At 27.8% G+C, this 27619-nt stretch overlaps 1 protein-coding gene across 4 annotated transcripts in view; it reads right to left on the bottom strand.

The window, feature by feature from the left end:
• Positions 1 to 27619, bottom strand: part of PlexA (plexin A) — a 167499-nt gene that overhangs the window by 41058 nt on the left and 98822 nt on the right. For all 4 annotated transcript variants that reach the window (XM_067272897.1, XM_067272896.1, XM_067272894.1 and 1 more), the window contains exons 7-10: positions 26085 to 26247; positions 23334 to 23427; positions 10042 to 10156; positions 4910 to 5041 (exon numbers count right to left, since the gene is read on the bottom strand). In XM_067272897.1, the coding sequence (XP_067128998.1) occupies positions 4910 to 5041; positions 10042 to 10156; positions 23334 to 23427; positions 26085 to 26247 (504 nt within the window). The remainder of the gene's footprint in view (positions 1 to 4909; positions 5042 to 10041; positions 10157 to 23333; positions 23428 to 26084; positions 26248 to 27619) is intronic.

The following is a 27619-nucleotide window of genomic DNA, read 5'->3' on the forward strand; positions in this document are numbered from 1 at the left end:
AAAAATTTATTCTTTATTATATTTAAAATTTTTGTATTCTAATTATTATGTTTGAGTAAGTAATTTTTCAAATAAAACATTAAGTTTTATTTGAAGTTTTATATTAAGTTGAAATGAGCTAGTATATTTCTTGCTGTATTTTGATTTGAGATTTAACAATACAAACAAATCATGATTTTAATGAATTAATCAATTATTTTATGTATTATCTTATCAAATATATTACATTCTTGAAATAATCAGATATTCAAGTTTTTGTCAGCATTTTCCATTTTTAATATAATGTGAACATATTCTGTGAAAGTTGCTATACTAAATGATATCAAAATTATGAGAATAAAGAGCTTCAATAATTGTTCAGTTTTGTTTACTTAACTATTTATCAACTGGTCCAGTGTGAGAACTGAGATGATTTGTTATCCCAAGAAAGGTAAATTTTTTCAGGCATGCATCTCAAAATAAGCACTTTTAAAACTTGTAATTTTTAAATACAGTAATACCCTGAACTTACGCGATAGGTGGGACCGAGCGATAACTGTGTAAGTTGAATTTGCATAAGTTGGGGTATAATTTCGCATATAAATACATACAAATTATTTTTAATTGGGGCCGCAGACTAAAGAAAACAATAATTTAGAACAGTGTTTCTCAAACTTTTTGGACCACGACCCCCCTTCTGCACTTAAAAATTTCAAAGGACCCCGAAGAATGAGTATGTGTCGAAAAACATCCCGGAGGAAGGAGGTTCGTATTTAAATACAGGTATACCTCGTCTTACGTCGGTAATTGGTTCCAGGAGAGGCAACGTAAGTCGAATTTACTTGTGTCCATTATTGGCGTTTAGTTTCGACTTACGTCGTAACTAAATGCCAATAATGGAGGAAACGCCAATAATGAGCACTTAAAGACCGCTAAATAAAATGACAACACAGAAACACAGATGTTTTCATGGTTCGTTCCCTAGGATTTATGATGATTATATTAACATTTACTGTAAATGTACATATTTTAATATGATTTTATGTGCTTTCAACGCTTTTCTAGTGATATTACGACTTCAATGTTTATGGCGGACGGATTTAAAGTCAAATAAACTGACTTAAACTTGATTTTTATTTTTCCATATACTTTTTTTGACAAACGACGTATAATCGGGGACGACGTAACTCGAGGTATACCTGTATTTATATTCTTTTTATTATTTATATGTGCAATTTATTTAAGTAAAAATTATTTTATATAGTTTTTATTTCTATTATTTCTAAACATGAATCCATAGCAAATTTATAAAATATTTGAAAAAAATTGATCTAGAATCAATTTTTCAGTGACCCCCCAAATATTTTTCGCGACCCCCACTTTGAGAATCACTGATTTAGAAAAAATGTTTAATAAAATCTTAGATAATACATATGTATAACAAATTATATTATTAAAATCGTAAACCGAAGTTATTTTGATGTAGAAGGCTTCATAAAATCTTACAAATTCATCTGACGGCTCAAAGATTTTTTTTTCCTCCCGCAAAATTTCATCATAGCATGCTAATAATTTTTTTTATTTCTCATTTTGTATAAGAAATGCACTCTTTGTTGGAGTCTATATTTTCTAAAATTTGTAACCCCTTTTCAATTGAACTAAGATGTTCTGTGAAGTTTTCACAGCTTCAAGAATTTTTTCTTTACCTTTTTATAATTGTTCTGACCATTGATTCTGGTAGATCAAACTTCTTTGCCAATTCACAAATTATCATTTTTGTATCAAAGTCTTTAATAATGTTAACTTTACATTCCAAAGATAAAGTTTTTCTTTTCTTGTTTGATGCAGAAGAATCAGTTCTACTTTGTTTGAATGACATAGTAGAGTCTCTCAAGTCTCCGTAGGTATAACAAACACAGAAATAAATAACACAAAATAAATTGTAGCTACGCATTGATTCCGTGTGACACATCTGAACATGTAAGCTGAACAATAGTGTGGGGGGAGTGAGTAATCAAGAGTTGTGTGACGCTCAAACAAAAGACAAATCAACGAGATTTGAAAATCGCATAACTCCAGATTCGCATAAGTCGGGGTAGCGTAAGTCGAGGTATTGCTGTATTGTATTATTGTTATTTATATTTTATAAATAAGTAAATAATTTTTGCCTTACAGAGTAATTATATCACCACTATTCATATAACCAGTAAAAAATTGTAAGAGTATAATACATTAAAGTGCTTTTTGTAATTGTTTTTTTTTTTTACAATTTTACTTTTTACAGTTTTTATGCATCATTTACAATTTTACTGACATTGATATTTAATAGGAATATTTAATAGGAAAATTTATGCATGCCAAAACTATAAAATTCAAATAACCATGTTTGAAGAAATGGAATTTATTTTATTTAAAATAATTTTTTAAAAACCGTATTAGTAAATAATAATTAACCAATCTGATAATAAAAACCAAATAATATAAAATGAAGTGAGATCATATAGTTTTACTTTGTCAGAATAACTGTTTGAAGTATTTCATTTTGAGGAGTTATAATACTATAATTATTTTTTATTATTGTGAATATTATTCAGTGAAAACTAACTAAAATTGTATGATGTAATGTGCCAAGAGAATTCTTTTAATATGGGTTTAGACATAAGTATCAGATTCTTCTCTCCTACTTAGATATGAACTGCAGTTAGAATTGATTTACATAAAAAGGTCTCCAAAAGCTGGAACATACACAAATTAAAACTAAACACCTTACACACGTCTTCCAGCAACTAATATGTATTGAAATCAATGTAAACATTGTGAGACAATATCTGTCGCATGGCAGTCATTGGTTGATAACCCTCTAAAGAGAAGCAAATGAGTGATATTAGAGCAGGAGGATACTATATGTAAGTTATTGTAGTATACATAGATTAAAAGTTTAATCTTTTATTGTAAAAATGTAATTGTACAGTATATGTAAAATGTAACACAAACTTGTTAAAGAATTCAAACCAGATTATATCAAAAGAACATAATTGTAAAAAATGTTCTAAACTTAGAATCTCTGCTAATGTTCTATAATGATCAATTCTTGATGCAGATTCCTGAAAAAGGCTGAAAATCTTCCAGTTTTACTTGATTCCAATCAGGGCCGGATTTACCAATCCAGGGGCCCTGGGCACAAATTCGGTGGGGGTCCCCCCTTTAAGAGTAAACAAATTTGATGATTTAGAAAATTTACACAAAATACTGTACTTTCAATTAGATTTGAACTAGGAAGTTGTAAATTTCATTTAAAAATAAGGTTATTGTAGACATAATTAGTTTACACAATAAAATATATGTATTTCAATTTAACTGAAAAATACCTATGTGAAATTTTTTCCCGAAATTTTCCGATGTTTCATAGGTTTTTCTCGGGTTTGGTTTTCTCTGTCTGTTGCTCTTATGATTAGACCACACTAGGCTGTCGCGGTAATAGAAAAAATTTATGTTTAAACAATTTCTTTTAGTTTTGTGGGGCCCCTATTTTGTGGGGGCCCTGGGCACAGGCCCCAAATGCCCTTATGTAAATCCGGACCTGATTCCAATACATATTAATTGCTTGAAGACTATGTTTTCGGTGTTTAGTTTTAATGTAATTGATTCCTTATGATAGAAGAATAATTTTTGACATATGTTGGTTAATAATAGTTAATATACTTGCCTTAAGGCAATAATTAAGTTATCCAAAAACAGACTATAAGTATAGTAGAATCCCATACAATGCAGGGGGATATATTCCGCATTGTGGGAAATCGCATTATAGGGGACATACACTATAAGACCAATTGATGCAAGTTCAAACATGTCTCTAAATTTTAACTGTTATTACAAAGGATCAAAGATTTCATGAACATTTTTCCAAAATTATAGAAGAAGGCAATTACATAGCAGAACAAGTCTCTAACGTTGATGAATTTGCTTTGTATTGGAAAAAAATGCTCAACAGAACATATATTGTGAAAGATGAGACTTCCTCTTCAGGTTTCAAGGCATCAAAAGACAGGATAACTTTATTTTTATGTTCTAATGAGAACATATAACTAAGCCAATGTTAATTAATCATACATTAAATCCATGTGTAATGAAAAATGTAGACAAATCAATGCTTCCTGTTCACTGGAGAGCTAATAAAAAAGCATGGATTACATTCGAAATGTTTAAAACTTGGTTTTATAACTGTTTTGTACTGGAGGTTGAGGATTATTTACAATGAAAAAATTCTTTTTAAACTGTTGGCTTCACTGTTCATATATAAACAACTGGTAAGTGTATATTTTTGCTTTTCTAAACAAAAAATCTGAAACTATGTGAAAACGTTAAATTTATCTTACATGTTATATGGGACTGTTTATCACACTATATGAGTTCTAATTGCAAAATTTTCATTGCCTTATACAAATTCATGTTATAGGGGAGCGTGTTATACGATAGTTCACTGTAATATAAAATAGCAGTCAAAATATATTTTGAATTTTTGGTTTTATTATAATTAACTTCACTAAATTATCAACTGACATTGCTGTTAATAACTATTGGCTGGTCATTTTACTTTAGTTCTTTTAGAAATTCTTTCAGATGAACAATACAAACATAATGGAACTGACCACTAACAAAGTCATCACAGTGTTGAAAACTGGAAATCTCTGTTTCCATTAGCTTAGCTACATATGTTAATCAAAATTAATGAGTGTCTTTCAATATTTTGAAAGAAATATTACTAAACAATTTCAAAGAAAAAAATATAATACTGACACAATTATCGAAATATTAGATAGATTACATAATATAAGAAAATAAATTGTATTTTCTCAATGAAATGCAAAATGCTTTAAAATTTGTAAATAAAAATTCAAATGAATATAAATATATATTAAAGAATACATACTTGCATGTTATCTACTTTTACTTGAATTCTTTTACTTATTTTAAAAGGGACTAGAATCTCAGTGGAACCACCAGAAGTTGTATTAATTCGAGGACAAAAGCCAGGTCCAGATCGTATACTTGGGCCAATACTCTGTATATAAAATTGTAATAATTATAACTTAAAGTAACTAAATTATCAATAAAATATAATACATAAGAATGAATCTGTTAGAAAGTTGAATTATAACAATTAATTTTAATTATTTTTACCAATTTCTTATCTAAATTGTGTGATATCATAAAATTAATTATCTACTAAAACTATAAATATTATTCTAAAAATTATCACTCTAAAAAGTCATGAGTAACTTGCAGTCTGTGAAGTCCTAATTTGTAGCAGTCTCTAGCAATACAAATTTTATTTCCTGTTTTTTGCCTGAAGCCATTATGCAACCCTAATTAAGTTTACTTTCATGATGAATAACATTCAAATTACAGTGGACAATGAAAAAATGAGAATAAGCTATATATTATTTGTTTACATATCATTAGCATATATTATTTTAGTATCTAGTGTACCAAAAACCACAGAGTATATTGGTACTCAGCAAGCTTAAGGCCTACAACTCTAAGAAGAAATGCATTCAGCTTACAAAGTTCATTGCAGCCCACATCCAGAAAAGGTTGCCCATTACTGTCTAAATACTGCTACTAAAATTGATAAAAGTAAAAGATATTTGAACTTTTATAACTTTTTTCAATGTTTTTTTTAATATTAAAATTTTATAATTCCTTTTAATAAATACAATATCATCTCATTCAGTGGTTCTCAAATTTTTTTTGGGCTAATGGAACTCATAATTGTTGATAAATATAATGTCATAACAAAGATGCACCTGTATGTAAAACTGAAACATTATGTTGGAGATTGCAGTTTTTCATATATAAAATATATAAATAATATAAAAAATTAGGATTTTTTAAATGATTTCTTTGAAATTTTGTGATACCTCTATGAAAATTCTATGGCACACTAGTTCAGAATCACTGATCAAATTCATTTGAAAGAATTTTTAAAGAAGTTATTGCAGATATGGGAGAGTAGGTATGCAGATAATCATTATAATGTGTTACAAAGGATTGGAGTGTTTTAAAAAAATGTTATATAATGCTAGAGTAACAAAATCATTAATTTTTGTTTCTGACATATTTCATAGCAAAACTTTAACAAACTGCTCTGTTTATGTCACTGCTTTATATATATAATTAATAAAACAATGTAACATTCAGCACCCCAAGCTGTGTATTATTCCTTAGTACAATTAAGAAAGTTGATCAAGGATATGTGTTACATAATTTTGGAGATAAGTAAATGCAACAGCATTACGGGGTGTGAGATAGTGGTTGAAAAGCAAAAAAATAGTGCTGTGTAAATTTAAAGACAACCTCAAATTATAAAATGATCTTTGCCCACTAATGATAATATGTTTTTCAATAATGTTGAATTATTTTAATTACTGAAAAATTTATTAGATTAAATCGATAATTTAAAATATTACATATACAGTAATTTTGATAAATACAGTAGAGTGTCATTTATCCGAAAGCTGATCAACCGAAACGTCGGTTAACCGAAAGCTTTCCAGTCGGACCATGTCGTGCTGAATCGAACGTTTTTTATACTAGATTAACTTCTAAAGTATAATTTTTTTTGTTTTTATATTTTTCAATATATTTATTTTGTTTGTAGAAAATAAAGAAATAATTTTTAACAATACAATAGCCATGATTATTATTATAAAAATTTTCATTAGCTTAAAATCGTCAAAAATTCAACACGAAGCAACATGTAATGGAGAAAAATTTCAACATGGGATAAGTTAATATATTTTTTTGTACATAATCGGTTATCCGAACAACCCCAGTCCCCAATTGACTCAGATAAATGACGTTCTACTGTATTAACATCTAAGAATTTATGTATTTTTCAAATTACATATACAATTTGAAATATTTTAGTTATTAAATTCATGTAAAATTTTATAAATTTAATGCTAGAAATACTGATATTATTGTCTGATGTTAAATTTAATACCTAAACAAAATGGTTATAAAATATAGTAAAATCATTATTATTATAATCTTGATAAACTATAAACTTTTAATACTTGAAGACATAACTACCAATATGATTTCCTTATTCAGATACTACTTCTTGTCTTTTCTTTCTTAACATTTCTTAAATTACTTAAGTTACACATTTATTTAATTATTAAATTTATAAATAGATGGTTATACATCTTCCTGTAGTATCAAATTTGTAATTATTAATTATTAATAAATAAATAATTAATTTAAAAATCTAAATTCTTCCAAATTATTTTGTATCCTATTTAACTTAACTATTATATTAATATCTTATTTCTTCTGCTAGTAAAATAAATATAAGCTAATTAAACTTGTCAGGTTTAATCAGCTTATATTTATTTTATTTTTAATCATTTTTAAACTTATATGTGTGATTAAAAATTCATGAAGAAGTATAAATTTTAACTAAAATTTAGCCAATTTTAATTAAACAAACTTCTGAATTATCATCATTAAAAAATAACTTAGTTTTTAGAAAGATAAATAAATTTAAAATTTTTATCATGACAATACTTAAAATATTAATACTTAGAATATTATTTCTAATGAAAGTCTAATCAATATAAACTAATATAACAAAAATCGTAAGTGTTTAACCAACTTATATGATAAAAATCTAATTATAAATAATATACAAAGAACTATTTGCCTGTGTTTGAGTATATTAAACAACAACATCAAAAAACTGAAAATTGTTTAATCTAACATTTTCAATCTATTTAGTAATAGATCATCTTCAGGATATTTTGGTAATCAAACAAATGAAAAGAATAAGTTTGAAATAAACATTTAAAACCATTAACTGGATATAGAATAAAATAAATAAATATATGTACTGTACAAGCAGAATCCTTCATTGTGGAGTATGAAAGGGACATTACATTTCTGACAACTTAGCATCCTTCTAAACAATCTCTGCATTGTCAGTGCAGGATAAGCAGGTACTTCAAATTAGACTAGTGCAGTATTGTTCTATCTACTCAGAGCATTATATTTGTGTTTGTTATTTTTTTGGAAAAATTTCTACTGATATATCCAACACGAACAGTGTCCACTCCTAAGAAACTATTCCTAACAGATACTACAGAAACACACATTCTATGTTGTTTCAAATCTTATCCTTATTATTCCTCAACAATTGGTAGGATTACATTTGTGTAACTATCTAATGTCACATGAAATAGCTAACTCTATGTGCTGAAGCAATATACTATTAAGAGTTATTAGTTTAAAAAAAATTAGCAAGTTTAGACTACAATTCTTCATTACAGTAATTGTAATCTAAACTTGTTTATAGTAAAATTAACTAATAATTTGTTAACTATTTGTAAGTTGTTAATCATTATTTGATTATATATACTCCATTCAACAAATATGAAATTACAATAATTTGAACAAAAATGTTCCATTTTTAAGTGTATCAGATTATAATTTGTAAAACATTGTCAATCTATTAAATATTAAAGCTCCTTATTTCAACAATGCAGTTAGAGAAAACTTTTGATTTTTGTTTCTAAAATTACAGAAATTCATTTCATTAAAAACCAATAATAAAATAGAAAAACCAATATCATAAATATTCAATTTACTTTCTTTCAATTTGGAGACTTTATGACATATATCACAATTATTTTGTTGGTTAATGTTATTAGTTTAAAGTAAATATAACTTGAAAACAAAACTATGGATCTTATCAAAGATTTAATTCTCTCAAACATTTTCAGCCTTTTTTTAAAAAAAATTGCATCCCAAAAAATCATAAGAATGTCTAGAAAAATAAAAAAAGTTAAAAGATTCTATCAATTAGTTTTATTTCTAAATTAATTTTGGAAATAAGACTGTAAATATTGATATAAAATAAACTTAAAAATAGCAATTATCATTGTAACTATTGCAAAAAATCTAGTCATATGTAGATAAAAGTTTCAATTTATTTATTTTAATTATTTTCTTCTCCTATCATACTTAAGCTTTAATATAAATATCAATATAAATGAATGGTGACTAATTGGTAATTATTTATCTTATTGATCTTTTAGTAGTAAATTCTCTTAATTATTTGACAATTGCATGAAATTTACATTTCTGATTACAATATTAGTATATTTAATTTTAAATTAGAATTTAATAAGTAAAGCAAAACTCAATAACAACAACTAAATTATGCAAATTTAACACATTATTTATTATTTATTCATTAGATCTATAATTATTACATTGTACTACACGTTAATAACACTTAAATAATTTATAATAAATTCTATTTTATATCTTAAAGATTGTTCTAACTATTATTTAAATACTATGTAAAATGAGATAATTCAGATATTTATATTTAATATTTGAATCTGCAATAAAATATATAAAATTTATATCCTAAAGAAATATATACAAACTGGTGTGCAAAACATAAGCAATGATTTTTTTTTGCCATAACTCTGCAAGAAATCACCTGGAAGACATGAAATTCAGAATACAGAAACAGTATTTCGTACTTAAAGGGTGAAGAAAGCATACTAGCCCAAATCATATTAGAGTGAAATCAGAAGTTGTGTTGTATGGGAGATACCCCCAATTTTCAAATCACATTACAGTGAAACTATGTTGTATGAGGGATACCTGTATTTCCAAGCTTTCATCCCTTAGTATTGCATGTTCTGTATATGGTTTTTCTAAATTCATTGTAGATATTTTAGGGGCCCTTACGAAACTTTTCATCAAAAACTGGCATTGTAACTCTAATGATATTAGCTAGAAAGAATATTGTCTATTTGTAAAGTTTGTATTTCCTGCACTCATGTCCATATGGAAATAAGCTCATCAATTCTGAAAAATATTCATTATTTTTGTACTTAATCTGTTATTTAATGATTATATAAATATTTTGTTATAAAAATTATTCATATGTTTTTAAATTAATACATAATTTTTAATTATAAAGAATATTTAAAAATAAAATAATTACGTAAATTAATTTTTGAAAATTTCTGAAATTATAATTACCGATACTCCAGTGACTAAGATATCATTTCTGCAATTTTCACCAGTATCATGAGTGCATCGGTGACCACCTACACACCAGTCACATGGAAATGGACTTGATACACACTGTGTGCAACTGTAATTGTAACATTTAATAAATATACATATAAAATAATAATCAAAACTTAAACTTATTGAATAAAGTTCATATTAATAAAAGTATTCTGCATTGTAACAAACTATTATGAATATTCAAAAAAAAAAAGTAAACAGATTCCAAATTACTAATATTCTTTAATTAATTACATCATAAAATATTATAAGTTAGATTTCAGAAAAATAAATCTTTATATTATACTTCTTAAAAAAGTCTATACTTCCTCAAAAAAGCTACAAAAGAAATTCAGAAGATATGAATACCTTCTAGAAAATTTTTTGTAATTTCTTTACCACTGGAGAAAATTTTAATTTGGGAAGGATAAAAAGTATAAACATTAAATTTACTTTTAGGAAATGTGAGAAGATAAAAGGGTTAAAAATATCTACTATTTTGGATTTCTAAGGAATGTGCTGGATGATTATTGCAGAAAAGAAAACTTTTATGTTAAATATCAACAAATTGCTTAATTAAAGCATAAAAGGAAAGAAACAAAACGCAAATATTTTCAGCCATCTTCAGGCATCTTGATAAATAATACTTCAACTGAATAGCATTACTATTTTTCATGAAGATAACTGATGAGTTGAAAATGTTTACATTTTCATTTCTTCTTTCCATGTTTCAATTAAACAAGTTTGTCAATATTTATTTTTTTTAAGTGTTGGTTGTGTTGTTTCCAATTTAGTTTATAACAATTAAATTTAACTTTGCATATCCAACTAAGAATTTAATCATTTCTATAAATCTCTGTAGATTAATAATCCAACATATCTTCCTAAACCTTTAAGTTTCCAGTACCCAAGACGAAAATTAACAACAACTAACATTTTCGATTCTCCTCTGAGATCTTTGTCAGGTTCTTTGACGGTTTTGAAAATGGAACGCGGTGAAAATAGAATGCTTTCGAAATTCAAAGGATAGAACATCCCCAGTGTGCAATAACTGCGAACGATCCAACATGTATTTAATATACAGGAGACTATCTTTAAAAATGACGCCGTTTATCCGTACAGGAATAGTACACGGTTACCATTGCGGGTGCACCTCAGAGACATATCGCCACGCATACGATACCACATTGCCATCCTTGAAATTAATACATTTCCCCGATTTTGATGCCTTGTAAATCTCAAGGGCCTCCAAGGCTCTGATGCAGTCCGTGTCGAATGACCTTTTAATGAGGCTAGTGTTATCAAAATCCGCCTTTACATCGGGGTCCGTGGCGTACGTCGACAGGGCGGTGGTGTGTCTTTTTTTGGCAACGTCATACCTGTGTTCAGAGATCCTTCTTTGAATGGACCTCTTGGTAGACCCGATATATACTAGGTCCCTTTGGAACCGGTGATCCCTTACCGGGATACTATACACGCCTGGCGCTCTTAAAACATCCGGTCTTGTCTTTGGCGTTCCTGAGCAGCAAGTAGATCGATTGGGTTCTTGCGTACGCCAACTTGGTGCCCTTCTTCCGCGGTATCTCCTTGTACAAGGCATGCAGACCTCTGTTGTACTGTACCACCGTGCGTTGATTCGGGCCCGAATTGGACCCATCCCGTGCCACCGCGGTGTGATGTGTTGTGTTTGTATTAAGGAAGTTACGTGCTAAACTAAGGACAAGGCTACGTCTGTATCCATGATGCTCTGAACTTCGCGGCTATGTCTTCTATGTGCCCCAGCTCTGTGACCGTGTCCTCCCATTCAGAATTATGAGTATACGCCCTACTAACTAATGCTCTGAACGCCGCAATCTTATATGGGATACGGATCCTCCGACCCAGCGGGTATGTACATAGGCAGGTAGTCAGGTTTGTAATATACCCGCGTTTCAATATTGTTTACCCTGAGCTGAATGGCAACATCCAAAAAGTGCACATTGGTGCCCGATAGTTGATCCAGTTTAAGCGTTAGCCCATATGGCCATTTGTCATTCACACTGTGCAAAAAATCATTGATGTTCAGCTCATTCTTCCATATGACCATCACGTCGTCTACATACCTACGATATAAAATAATATCGGGTGTAAATCTGGGAATGACATCTCTCTCTAATTGCCGTAAAATTAACACACACAGTTTGCCCGAAATTGGGCTCCCCATGGGAAACCCCCCTTTTCTGTAAATACGTGGCACTGCCGAAACTAAACAGCGAATTGTAGCATACTAGGGGTGTGCGAGCTCAAGTATGTGCTTGCGGTGTGCCGGTAGGCTATACATGGCTAGTAGGACGTCCCTAAGGGCGCAAAAGCAAGGTTGGAGTTTGATGGATGGATACAGAGCCTGAAAATCCAATACCGTGACGCGAGTACTCTCTGTAACCTGTGTACGCTTCAATGCGTCGACCAGCTCTCTGGAGTTCTTCACTGTTAAGGGATAATTTTCAAGATGTCTGGCTAATATGCGGTGTAACTTGTTTTCTAGAATTCTCGTGGGGGCTCTAGCCTTATCCAAAATAGGTCTGAGTGCTGGCGTAGGCTTGTGCGTCTTCGCGAAAGCAAAAAGCCTGGGTGTATCCGGTGACACAACCACCGCCCTGTTTAAGCCTTGCGCCTTCGCCAGGGGTGTGCCCGTGAACCGCACAACCCGTGCCCGTAACAATAAATTGATAAAATAGTTAGTTAAATGTTGTTTCCACTAGCCTATTTACATTTATGGTTTTATGATTTAGCAGCAAGAGGGGTTCTTTGAAGTCAACCTTCTTCAACATTTCACAATCTTAGAAGTAACTTATTAATTCAATGACATCATTCATTCTTTGTGAAGTGTATCATCTGATCAAACTTTGATCAGTTTTGTAGTCAGGTCAGAAGTGTAATTTTCCAATTCTTTCAAAATGTATTTCATAACATTTTCTCCTTTCAACAATGAAGCATATCCTGATAGCTATTTTGAAGGGACAAAATACATCTAAATGTGCATTCCATTTATCATTGGCTATTATTTCAACAACTTCACGGATGTCAGAGTACAAGGAATGCAATTGTTCAGTTCTCTGAATTTTGAAATTATTACAACCATGTAGTTCCAACTTGTTGGAGTATCTGGTACAAGTTTCAGCTCTTTCCCTTTCAATCAGCCTTTAAATTTCTTGTAAATAATTATTTTTCAATGGCAATTTTTTTAAAGAACTTGCAAATTCTTCTCTTTTGAAATTATCTTGCCAAAACTCCCATTTCTTGAACACTGATAATCATAATTTGTTTCAGCAGAGTCAAAGGCTGAGTCTAAAGGTGTATCATAATCATCCTAATCTTCATAATTAATTCTTTAGAATTTTCTTCCTTCTCCATAATAGTTATTTTTTTAGTATCATCTTTAAGCTAATCCTTTTCTGTACAAAATATCATACACATTAAGATGAATTTCATGAACTGGATACAATTAATGAATGAATTCATTTTCTTTACTAAATTTGACCATGAAAGTAGTGCCATCTGAGGTAACACAACAATACTGCAATTCAAATTTAATTCAAATTCACTTAATTACTTCTTTATGACTTCTGTGATTCTCTTGCTATTTAATGATTCTTGAATGCTTACTAAACCTGAAGACCATTTTTTTTTCACATTGTGTACATTGATATTCACGAACTGACGATCCTCGGAAGATGTATACTAATCAAGTGAAATTAAGTAATAAAATCCAGCTTTAATTTGGCCTGAAAAATTATTCAGTTTAACTCTTTTCTCAGTTTCATAATAATTCAAAACTGAAATTTTCACTTCTTTTAGTGAAGTCAGCAGCCTTTTGTCATATGCATTTTTTGCCAAACTGCTTTGGATAAGTTGGATAAATTCACTTAAAGCAATTTGTCTAAAACTAAAACTATCCTTATATGCTATTTTTGCAATAACTTCATCAACAGACTTTTTAGGAATGAACTATTCCAAAGTGCGTTGTCTCTTGCAAAATGAAGCAGTGGTTTCATCTTTAAAATTGATAACATCAACTTTAATAGCATGTGTCTTCATACCTGACATTGAGTCACCAGCACTTTTCAAAATCTTATGGCAATTTAAGCATTCAGCTTCATTTTTATTTTTTTGAAAAGTACTGCTATACACTTTTTATGAGACATACTAAAGAGTTGATGTTTATACTTTACACCAACTGGTACAAAAAATTGAAATAATAAATGAGAGAAATAGCTCCAAGTGAAAGATCAAAAATAGCTCACACTATACAGCATATATAACGAAGAACATTCTCTAGAAATTGACACAATGTTAGAATATGTTCTGTGTCTGTGTGAAACTTGTTAATTCATTTTTCCTATAATTTATATAACTTTCTAACTCTTCTATTATTTTTCTATTCCATAACATTGTTAATAGGTTAATAATAATATTGATTGGATTAAAATAATAATAGTTAATAATAATAAAAACATAAATTGGCAAAAAGAAAATGATCCTTTAAGAATAACTCAGGAAAATTTAGAAAATTGGTATCAGTGTTTCAGTAAGAGTATTAATCATCAATTTTCAAAATTGGTTTTCCTGGGCCAAATCCAGACAATGAAAGATGTTAATCCAGTTCATAAACATATTTAACAAATCAGTTATAAATGATGAAAATAGCTATAATTTTTGTATATATTAAATGTACAAAATATACTTGTGACTTATGTGCAATTTGGCCTGCCAGTCAAAAAGTTTGAGTACTACTGGTTTAGAGAACAATCCAGTTGTAACTATAAATTATCTATTTTTAACATTAATAAAATTAAAAATACACAATGTAATAACAATTTGTATGAATATAATATTCTAAGTTTCTTTTAAGACTATTATTCTCTTACAACCCCCCCCAAAAAAAAAATACTAGATATTCTGTTATAAAATGATACATAAAATAAAAGATCACACACACTTTAAGTTTATAGCTTATAAAATGTAAAAACACTTTTTAACATTCCAAAATACATTGATGATTAAACTTTTAAAAATTGTCAAAAACAATTCCTAATAATATATTGAGTTTATTTTTTAAGAAGAATCTTATTCAGAGAGGAAGTTATGATATTTGTTAGAGCAAGCAGACATTTACATTTCTTTTGTATAAAAGTAATATTATATTAAACTGTATAGATGTTAAAAAAACAGATACTAAGAGTACAACTCAAAATGACACTGAAATAAAACTCTATTAGAAAGAAAATAGAAAAATTATACCCATCAGTGCCTAACTCCATCGTCGGCCCATGATTCCCATGATTTCTATGTATCCTGCATTATCAATGATTTAACTTAAACCCTCCTAAAAATTTGGGTAAATTTTTAACACACTTTTTCCACTCAGAAAGTCATTTGCAAGTTAGGACGTGGTTAAATTTATTCTGACTGATGTCAAGAATCTTAAGAGAAAGATTTCTCTGATCTTTCTTTTCAGATTTCCATCCTGAATGTGGAATGAGGTTTTTCCAAAGTTCCTGGTTCTCACAGAGACACAGATTTTGGTGCATCAGACAATTAACATGACTATTTATAAAATGTATTGGGAAATTGCATTATGTGATTTATACCATAACTTTACATATAAACAAGAGGTAATTTATAAATATAAATAAGTAATTTTATTTGTTACATATTTACTCAATATATTTTAACACTGCATTATTATATTGTAATGATTATTATTAAATAGAGTTTTTATGATAAGACTGCATTTTGTTAAAAAGTACTTAAACAACTTTTGCTCTGCCCATAATCATCAAAACCATCTTACAAAATAGAATGTATGTTAAAGATGTTTCAGGAAAAATAATGATGGCAGATTCTTATGCATCTGCTATTTTGATTTTCCCAAAACTACATATGTTACAATGCCACTAAAAGCTGAAAAATAATATAACTCACAGACACCTTCCATACTTATTCCAGCATGTATGTTTGTAGGAAAAAAAATTTTCTATCACTTTCAGAAACCTTTGTCAGGTTATTATGTTTCCATAAATCAAATGTGATTAATTTAAAAAATTCTAAAAGGAACATTCTATATGAAACATGACAATATTCAAATTTAAATGTAACATAATAAAAATTACAATGTAACAAAATATCAGTAATAAAATGTAATTTGAATTTCAGTCATGTTTTGTATAGAATATTCTGTTTCAAATTTTTTTGATTAGTTGCATTTGATTTATGGATACATAATATCATCATGAAGATCTGTGAAACAGGAATGGGGAATTGGCAGAAAAATACATGACTCCCAACTCAGGCTTATTTTAAAATCAACTCTGACTCTCGATTCCCATAAAAAGATTCAACTTCTTGACTCCCAGCTCCTACTCTCCATCCCAGGAATGGGGAGTCAGCAGAAATATACAACTCCCAAGTCAGTATTTCTTAAAATTGATTCTGACTCCCATAAATAGATTCAGTGCCCATCTCCAACTCTCCATCCCTGCTCTGAAAGTGATCAAAAACATTCATTCTTTCCAATAAATGTAACTGCTAGAGTAAGTATGAAAGGTGTCTGTGAGTCATTACATATGTAACTCCTGTAGTCTCTACTATTAATTTTTTGTGCATCAGTTCATATTTAAATCATCTTTATTAAACATTTATACTTCTTTTATATTGAAAAGAATATAAGATTTAACACATTAAAGCCATTATTAATAGAAATATAAGAAATTGAACTAGAAAGCGAATACAGTAGACCCCCCCTATAACACGGGTTCATATAACATGGTTTCCTATAACATGGCAAAAAAATTGCGATCAGTTTCGTTTAACACACTAAAAGAGACTCATATAACATGGTAAAATGTCATCACCAACTCATGTCGCAACAAGATTGGTCAAATCTAGACCAATAGTGGACTAGCAGCCGAACTACTTGCTGCCGTCCAGCGCCACATGTATATACGGAGAGTTTAGGCAGGAAAGTATTGATAAATTTTTATACAGTTCTTGTGAAAACAACATTTACAGTATTATTCAACGACCATAAACATTATATTTCTATTAATGATGTCTCCAAAGTTCAGTGAATTCTTCTCAGAAAGAATAACTTATCAGGAAATGCATCGGCCGTTTGATTAGTTGCTCCGTGACGAAAACAAGCTTAGGCAATGGTGTCTTCGAATGGTACACACTCGGTAAGTAATCCAACAATTTTTTGTTTATAGCATAATTTACGTGGATTATTCCCAAAAAATTATACATGATTTGGAAATGTTGAGTCAAATTATTCTAGAATCGATTAATTTTATGGAAGAAAACCTTTCAAACAGCTGTAGCCCCTAAACTGCACACATGCTGGGCTGTGATTGGCTCATATATTTAAGGGACTCATACAACACGGATTCATATAACACGGAACATATCTACTGTGTTATAGGGGGATCTACTGTAATTTTTTGGTAATTTTGTTATTAAATCCAGAATGAATTGCCAATGGAAGTAAAATGAAAGAAAGAATAAAAAAATGAATAAATAAATAAGAAAACAAAAGATGATAACTCTTAGCAAGAATACTGTAAGTGCTGAACAGTAGTTGGACAGCAAATAAGATTAACTAAGAAAATAAGCTAAATAAAGAAGTAGACTACCAGTGCTGGTGCCATACTACAATTACACCAATAGTACTGTTCCCACATATCTGTACCAACTATTACAAAAAAGTTGCAAGTATATCTCGTACCAAGATTTGGACTGGAATGCTTGATAACTTTGATCATTGAAGTATACATTTAATGTTCATTCCATATTAGAGGTTGCAGCATTTACTAAAATTTATTCATCAGCACAAAAGTATTCTGCCATTAGGTCTGTGACAAGGAAGAATAGACAGTTTAGGGTACATCCTATGTGGCAGTGTCCAGCAACCAGGAGTGTGAACCCACTACTGAGCAGAGTAGGCAGACTGATACAAGAGAACATGCATGTCTGGAGTAACCAACCACATTTAGCTTGCAGTGACCACCAAATGACACTTCCACAGTTCAGGAGGGAAGCAACTACCAAGCAAGTTTGATTGCCAGTTCCATTGCTCACACTTCCAAATAAGAAGAAAAGCTGGATTGTCTTTCTATTTCACAATATGAATGTTGAAATTCACCAAACTGATGACATTTCTTACAAATATCACGTGTCTTTTGCAGAGGCAGATCTACATAGGGACTAATAGGGCTTAAACCCTGGGTCCTCGAGTGTCAAGGAGCCCACAAAAATTGAATTATTATTATTATAAATTTTTAATACTTTTTCATTAACAATGAGCACTTATCATATAGTAAAAAATAGTTAATATTAATAATATAATAATAATGATAATTTATAGTATAATTTGTTTTATTCATAGTATTATTTTAAACCTCAATTTAAAGATTCTTAATTTAACAAAAAGTGATTTTTGTTAAATTAAGAACCTAACCCCATTAGATTTCAATAAGCCCTAGGCCCTGAAAAACCTAGATCCGCCCCTGGTCTTTTGTTTGTACGAAGTTTTGGTAATACAATATAGAAAACTATTTTCTGTTGCAAGCATTTGATGAAGTCTTCTCATCACCATTTTGTATATAATACATGCACACTCTGGACATGTCACTCACAAGCTGGAAGTATATACATAGATTCTTTCCACCAGTGGTTGCTGGATGCTGCCACATAGGACATACCCTCAGGCTATAACTTTGACTCTATACTGATAAATGTCATATTTTCAATGCCATTTCAAAGATGATATTTATAAGAAGATTTTGTTTCAGTTTTAGTTTGTTTTTTTTTAATCTTGTAAGTTATGTACTGTACATATGTTATACTCTCATAATCCAACCATTCCTTGCATAAAGGAGTGCCAGTTTACTGAATATGCCTAAAGGAAATGAATGATGTGAATCTGTTGCTTTTCAGTACTGATTCTTTTGGAGGAAGGTGAGCAAATAATACAGCACACTGACACATAATATTGTACATAGAAATTGAGTCCAAGTAAACAAAAAAGCAGGATGTTTGGCACAACTAACATTTTCATGGAAACAGATGGGCAATCATATGGGAAGGGATCTCAGATAATTTGAAGGCTAGATTAGTAAGCATCTACCGTCTTGCACAGATTATCCATATAAAAATTATGGTAAATTTTTATAAATAGTTTTCAAATAATATGTAAGAAGAAAATGTTTTTTGTATAGAATTGGAATAATTTTTTTAAAGTCATTCTTAAAACACGAGCTATAATATTGGCGGACTAATTGATTTAAATAATCTGACACTTTCCATCATAGATAAGTTTAAATAATTACTGCAAGCTTTATACACTTCCTCCAATTCAGAAAACATTTGGAAAAAATCTGCTTTTCAGGGATCATAAAATTTTCTTTGATTTATCTTGTATGAGTTTTATCAATTCAACTTTCTTTTCAAAGTTGGAACTGCTAAACTTCTACAGTCATACTTTAGGGAACGAACAATCAGAAACAGGGAAAGAACAATCATTCTAATTGTTCTTTCCCTAAAGTATGACTGTATAACTAATTCAGGAATAGGTAAAAAATTGAAGGGTGTAAAGAAATTTAATTAATGTTTTTCAAAACAATCACTCTGAGTTTCAATACATTTTTTTCAATGGTTTTTCAAATTTGAAACATTTTAAAAAAATTCTTTCATGGAATGTAAAATTTTCTTTTGTCTTGTATGAGTTCTGTTGGCTGAAACCATTTCCTTTTTGTTTTTTTCTGATCAACTTTGGATAAGAAACTTTAGGGAAAGAACAATCAAAATTTGAAAGATCATTGGAAAAAGTGTATTGAAACTCAAGGTGATTATTTTGAAAAATATTAATTAAATTTCTTTACTCCTTCAATTTTTTACCTATTCTTGAAATTTTTTAAACACACCTTAAGTTATCTATAAATAACATATATTATGAATCTTAAAACAAATTTTCAAAATGAATTATTTTAGCAGATTTCTAATATCCATAGTAAAGTTTAAAATATATTGAGCTTTTGATGTTGCCTAGCAATAGCTGTGAACATGTGCATGTTTAAACATTTTTTAGACATGTCAGTATCTATTCAACATGGAGAAAATGTCTGTATTCAAGTGGATTACAACATAAAATGCATCAAAATATTGAAGTATGTAGATGTGTGTCCCAGAATCCTGAAATGATGCTTCACAAGCAACACACCAACAACTGCTGTATGACAATGGGGTAAATATTGGCTATAATAATTATAAATTACTAATAAATTTGACCCTAGAGGGAGGTATTAGGCATTAAATTATAATGTATATTGTAATCTATCAAGTATTTTAAGGATATTTATATTCACAAGAAACAAATCATTATTTTGTGTCAAACTTGGTAAAAATCTTATCAAAGCATTTAATCTTTTAAAAGAAGTATGTGGCTATAACACTTTGCTACATATAAAAGTATATGAATGGTATAAGTGTTTTCAAGAAAGCTATAAATCAACACAGACAATCCCCATCCAGATAGGCCAGCTTCAACAAGAAACAAAGAAGTGATTTCTTGAGTTCATGAAGTCCTGAGTCTATAAAATAAAATTTATCGACAATCAATAAATGATCTGATCAACATTTTGAAATTTTCATATGGTTTTGCACATGCCATTCTTCATGACGACCTATGCAAAGAACATGACTCATCAATGGAGAACTGAGTGACATAGTTAATGAAGACCAATCATCAGTAATTCTTCTGTACCTCTACAGAGAAATTACTGATATTCTTCTATATCCTACAGAGCAAACACATCTCATAAACATGTTTATAAGATGTGTTTGCTCAGCCTCCTCCCCACAATGCATAAAAAGTTTTCCATCAGCAGATCAAAGGATAAAATAATTTTTGTATGTCAAAATTGGCAAGCAAAAAGTTGGGTTCTCAAATATAAAAATATCTTACAGTGTGTCCTCTTAGTGAATTTTTGGCAAAACACTAGATACACAGCCTTACTCACCAGAACTTGTTCTTGCAGACTTTCATGTCTTCATGAAAATGAAAGTTCTGGTTAATTTGTTCAGAGTTGAACAGTAAGCCAATCTCTAGACAAATTACTTCATATCTAATTAGTGAGTTAGCCTTATTATAGCCTGATAATTTGATAGATTGTCTGTTTTAAATGAAAGTTCTATTGAAGGGTCACAAATTCAAATCAGCAAAAGAATTGAAAAGTGCCACAATGATTGCACTCAAGGAGATAATGCATATTGGGCTGCAAAACAGTTTTAATAAGATACAAGCATTGGCAGAAGTGTGTGGCTGCTTACTTTGAAGGTAGTCGTCTTCCATAAATAATTATACTGTTAACATATTACAAGTTACATTATAAGTTCATTTATTTTAGACTGCTACACATTACAGTGTTCTCAATATCAGTTTAATCTACTTTAAGCATCTATTCCTGTAGATTTTATACTGTCATTTGTATTATATATTCTTTCAGAAATTAAATTAACTGTTATAATAATATAGTTATAAGTCAAAAAAAAATAATACGTAAGTGATAAAAATCTAAATAATGATAGTTTAGCAATAATTTCAGTATTACAGTTAATATCAACAAATTAAAAATATATTTTTAGCATTTTGAAAATATTTCCTAAATAATCACTTAAATTAAATATTAGTTTATAAAATGTAAAAATATACATAGTATATTCTTTCATTCAAAAATTAATAATTTTAAACCTTTCCAAAAAAAATTTCTATTTATAAACTATTCTATTTATAAATTTCTATATAATAATTTATAAATAAAGCAATATAGATAAGAATTCAATTAAAATATACAATAATATGATACAGTTATTATTTGGATTTTATTATTGTTGTTATTATTCCATTAATGTATTTATATGTTTTAATCTAAGACCTACAAAGTTATTTTAAAGTAAAGATTTTCATTACAATGTTTTAGAAATATATGGGATGATGAATATGCGGATCCACTTCAATTAACAGCATAATAAGGAGATAAAATGTTTCTAGCTACTTTTATCCTCAGGACAAACTCTGACTAATTATTCTGTACAATGCTGAATAATTATTCAGTGAGTCAAGTCTGAGAGCCAAGTGAGGATTAGCACCAAAGAGAAATTCAGAATCAATTGAGATAAATTTATGTGAAAAATGTTTATATTATATCAGCTGAGCCACTCTAGCTCCAAACAATTTACATAAACTTACATAAATATAAATATTACCTAATTGCTAACAATTATTATATATATATATATATATATATATATAAGCATAACAATAAAAAAATTAAGTCAACAAATTATAAATAAACAAGACTCTACTGCATACATATATATACAGTAGAGTTTTGATTAACTAAGGTTCTGCACTATCTAAAATGAATTTTTGCAAAATATTTTGTCAACAAAAATATGAGAACATAATACAAAACAATATATTTCATATCTTTGTTGGGAGATGTACGGAGCTTAAAAGAGGCTTCAGTGGTTTTAAAAATATAAACAAAACGAACACTAAAACTGGAACTCATTGAAGTAAAGTACACAAGAAACTTTTCTCTTTCCAGAAAATACATATATATAGAGAAACAAACAAATTTTTATTAAGAATGTAAGAATGATGTAGGCCTATGAATCAGGTCAAAAACGTTTGTTTCTCTATATATTTTCTGGAAAGGAAAAAGTTTCTTGTGTACTTTATTTTAAAATATAAACAAGACAATTTCACATAACAATACAAATTTTTAAAAAATTAAAGAAATTTTAATTTTGTAGAGTTACATTTGTTTTACTATAGATAAATATAATCGTGAATAAAATTTAAAGTGTTTTGTTGTATAATTTAAAAATTCCTAATGTTCATAAATTAGATCTAACCTAAAAATAGAGTACATCATACAAGTTAATGCATCCAAATCTAATTTATTTAATAATCTACCAAACATTCTGTGTTATCAGAGTTTTTGGTCATCCAAGATATCCTTAGTCCACGTTATCTTGGATAATCAGAACTTTACTGTATATACTGTATATGTAAGCACAGAAAGTAAGAGAAAAGCTTTCTTGAAAAAATCTAAATTTTTTTAATTTAAATTCAAAGTTATCAATACCATTGTTTATTTATAAATTTAAAAAATTTTTAAACATATTGTTAAAATATTGACAAAAAATATTAAAAAACTTACGACGTATATGTACTGCAGTCATAAAATGTAAAATTTGTAGCAACAAAATCAGGTCCAACTTTCATTCGCACAGAAAGTTTTGCAGTGAAATGATCTAATATTTAAAAAAAATATACAATATTGTATTTTATTACTTTGACAATACAATTAATTTTTAACAACTATAATAAAAAATTAAACTACCATATGCAAAATATATTCTTTAAAACAAATAAATAACTTTAGCTTAAAATTCAATGAAGCTAAATTTATTTATTTATTTATTCTGAAAGAATTAGTAATTTTATTAAAAATCATGTTAAATAAAATGTTAGAAAAGCATTTAACTTTTTAAAAAGATTTTTCAATAATTTCTTAGACAGTACTTCTCTGCACTCAAAGCTAGAACTACTTAAAATAAGTAAGACAAAACCTTTCACACTTTGTTCTAGCAGTTTAATCACTAAGTACAAATGTTTTCAGCCATTTTGAATGGCCTTCTTCAGATACAGTAAGGTCGGTTGGCACGTCAGTTAGCAGATATTTAAATGAAGTCACTGTTTACAAAAGCATCATTCGATATCATTTAAACTTTATTAGCAATGACATCACTAGTAAGAAGAAACCTTTGTAAACAGTGACGTCATTTAAATATCTGCTAACTGACGTTCAAACCGACCTTACTGTACCTGAAGAAGGCCATTCAAAATGGCCGAAAACATTTGTACTTAGTGATTAAACTGCTAGAACAAAGTAAGAAAGGTTTTGTCTTACTTATTCTTAGACAGTGCTTCAATGTTTTTTTAAATAGAAATTTATCATAATAATCTTGTTATTAAAGAATTCTTAGATGTTAATAAATGCATAAATTATTATAATAAATAATGAGTAGAATTTATAAGCTGAATGCTTGGTTAATGATGCCTTAAGAGAAAATAATAAAAATCTATTATAACAATTTAAATGATTAAAACACAGCTCAACAATAAATAAAAACTAACTAAGCAAAAAAAAGTCTTTCTTTTAAATACTTTTACCTTAATTATCTAAAATGTACTTATTATAATTTAATTATTTTATTAAATAATGGAATATGAATAAAAAACAAAAAAAAAATACGGAAATAAGAAAATTTTTAAAAATTGTTAAGTAATTTTAAATGATGCTTTTTTTTTAAAAATAAATAATATATTATGATATGAATAATAATTAGATATTATTCTATGTATTTTAATTGAACAGTCAAATGCATTAAATATTCTGTTAAACGATTCATACACACTTGTAAATGTATTAACAATACTACTGTAATATTCTGTATAGTATAACTCTAAAAACAATAGTATTATAGCTTAAAAGTTATTTTGCTAATTTTAAACTCCTATAAATATTTTTCTTACATTGAATGAACTTTCAAAATTGCCCTAATGCTATATTCTTAAATTGTTACAAGAAATATTCAGATGTATCAATGTCATATTTTATAAGCTATTAATTTCTAAATATATTTCATTGCATGGAGAGAAGTTGAAATACTTTTGTCTATGCAATAGAATTATCTTATTTAAAATATAGATGTACTGGTAACATGAACAACAAAATCAAGCTGAAAAGATCATCAAATAGTCTTTCAAAATCATAAAGAAACTCTAACTTTCTTAAATGCAAAATAAACAAAACTAGTATCAATAAATTTTATATACAGATAAAGAGAGATTTTGAAAGAGTTTTCTGAAGAAAACATTATATAATTCAAAATTCTACTTAAGTGATTAGAAAACTGCAGTGACTTTTGAAAACTATTTCATCCAATTGAAATACTAAAACTAACCTTTCTGCATACTTTAAAATGAAATACTAATCAAAAAAATATAATTTTAATTATCTCATTATAATTTCTGATATTAATGAATATAACAGATAATGAGAAACTCGTCATAATGTCAATCATTTCAAAAGTATAGTCATTAAATTGTAAAAAATTTTATATCAGAAGTCAAAAACATTGCCTCTAAGAGCTTCTGTGACAGACAAAATTTATGAGATAGATATAGACTTTCTTAGAAGAGTAGTCTGGCAGATATCACTTCCTCAAATAGATCAATTCTTTGAAAAGAATTTACCATCAGAAGAATAGCTTTTGAAAACTCTAAAAATGAACTTAAAAAATTCAAAAGCATGTCTATTAAAACTCTTGATTTCTTAAAATAAAAAAAAATCATTATAATTATAATAATTCATGGAATAAAAAAGTATAAAATAAAAATATCATCATTATAATAATAAAATTATTTTTTTTAAATTTAATAAATTATTTATTTTATATTTAAATTAATTTTTCTTTAAATATGATTTTCTATATCTCTACATAACAAATCATTATAAATTGATATGCTTTACATCAGCTGCATTTAAGTTTATTACCTAAAAAAATATTTTACTTGAATTCAGATTATTTTAACTTTATAATAATCTATTTCTCTTTATAATAATCTGTCTTTCTGTCTGTCTCTTTGAGTATCAAATAGACAGACAGAAAGACAGATGTATATAGATATTTATTATAATCTATATATATACATATACCTACACAGAAAGAGACATTATAATAAATACAATCAGTGATCTTTTAAATTTTTTGACTAATATTATTATTACTTCTGTTACTCCTACAATTGCTATTAAATGATATATTTTTTAATCTTATAGAGTAAAAAAGTATATATGGTAATTTAATTTTAATGTAACAATTTAATTTTAAAAATAAATTACGTTGTCCTGGAGGTATTGGAGGAAGAGAATCAGTGTGAGGAGTAGCACAATTCACTCCATTTGATGAGCGTGTTGCATTTGTTACAAGAGTTTTTCCTAAAGCAGTAAAAGCACAGAAAAAGTGTCCTTCCAAAACAGGTAAGTTTCCAATAAGTAGACTCAACTGGAATGAAAATGTGTAAGCTAATTAAAATATGCAATAACTTTTAATTTTTGAATTTTATTTATTTTAATATAATTAAAAATTGTATTTTTCAGTATTTTAATAAACAATATCCAAATATTTAAAATAAATATCTTCAAAAAGAATTACAAAAATTATAATTTTTTTCTGAAAACATTTCTTTATTTACACAAACTATATTTTTGTTACATGAACTGTTGATATTCAGAAGTTGTGGTAAACATATTGATAATATCCATTTCTCTTTTCCTTTTGAAAGATATATTTTCCATTTATTTTATATCTCAGTAAACATTACTTATAAAGTAAATGCTAAACTTTTCAATACAGAGTGAATAAAAAGATAAGCACTACATAAAACTTTTCAAGTAGATAAAAGTTTATTTGATCTTAGAAATAATGTTTTCTTTTTTTTTTTTATCCAATCCATTACTTAAATCAATAATTAAAATTGAAAATTCATAAAATAAATATATTTAAATATTAATCAAACATATTTTTGATGCACTGAAAATACTTAAATATAAGTAAATATTTTAACAATATAAAATACCTTTTATCAAAATTACTTTTCTATCATTAATAAATGCTAGTTTGAAAGAACATGCTTTCTTAAACTTTTATACTAAACTAGAGTTTGCACAATTTAATATTAAATAAAATATATTTTTTTAATAAACATATTTTATATGTTTAGAAATAAATCAAAGTAGAGAAATAAAAATAAATATTTAAAATCAATTTTAAGCATTTTAATATTTCAGCTTTCAATTATTTTTAATTCCTTCATTATTTTATTACATAGTGATTAATTATTTACACAAATTACAAAAAGAAATTTTTTTTTTTAGTTTTCAAACTGACATACTAAATTACTTAAAATTAAAAAATTGATTTGAAAAGTAATGCTCTTTTTTGAAAATTATAAAAGAAGTTTGATTAAACTTAAGTCAATATTGAAAATAGACAAAGAGTTGCATCATATCGGAAACTAAAATTGAACTGACTGCTTAGTTAAAGAAGATAAAAAAATATTTATTTAATTAGAAACTTTTTGATCATTACTCCGGCTATCCTCTTTCTACAAATCAAAAGTTCTATGGTTAATGTTCTTTTTATTTTAAATTTTGATTTTCTCTGTTGTTCAATTCATTTGTAAACTGAAAATTTCCAGAATAATGGCCAAAACATTTTTAACAAAAGAAAATATCTTTTGTTTCTTCAACTGAGCAGCTTGTTCAATTTCGGTTTTTACCGTCAGGCAATAAAGGGTTAAGTTAATATATTTTGTCTGTTCAACATTTATCATCATCCTTTTTTTAAAGATATTTTCATATTTTAAAATTATTTT

The sequence above is a fragment of the Centruroides vittatus genome, unplaced genomic scaffold, assembly GCF_030686945.1.
Source record: "Centruroides vittatus isolate TY-2023 unplaced genomic scaffold, ASM3068694v2 contig_459, whole genome shotgun sequence".
Classification (NCBI taxonomy): domain Eukaryota; kingdom Metazoa; phylum Arthropoda; class Arachnida; order Scorpiones; family Buthidae; genus Centruroides; species Centruroides vittatus.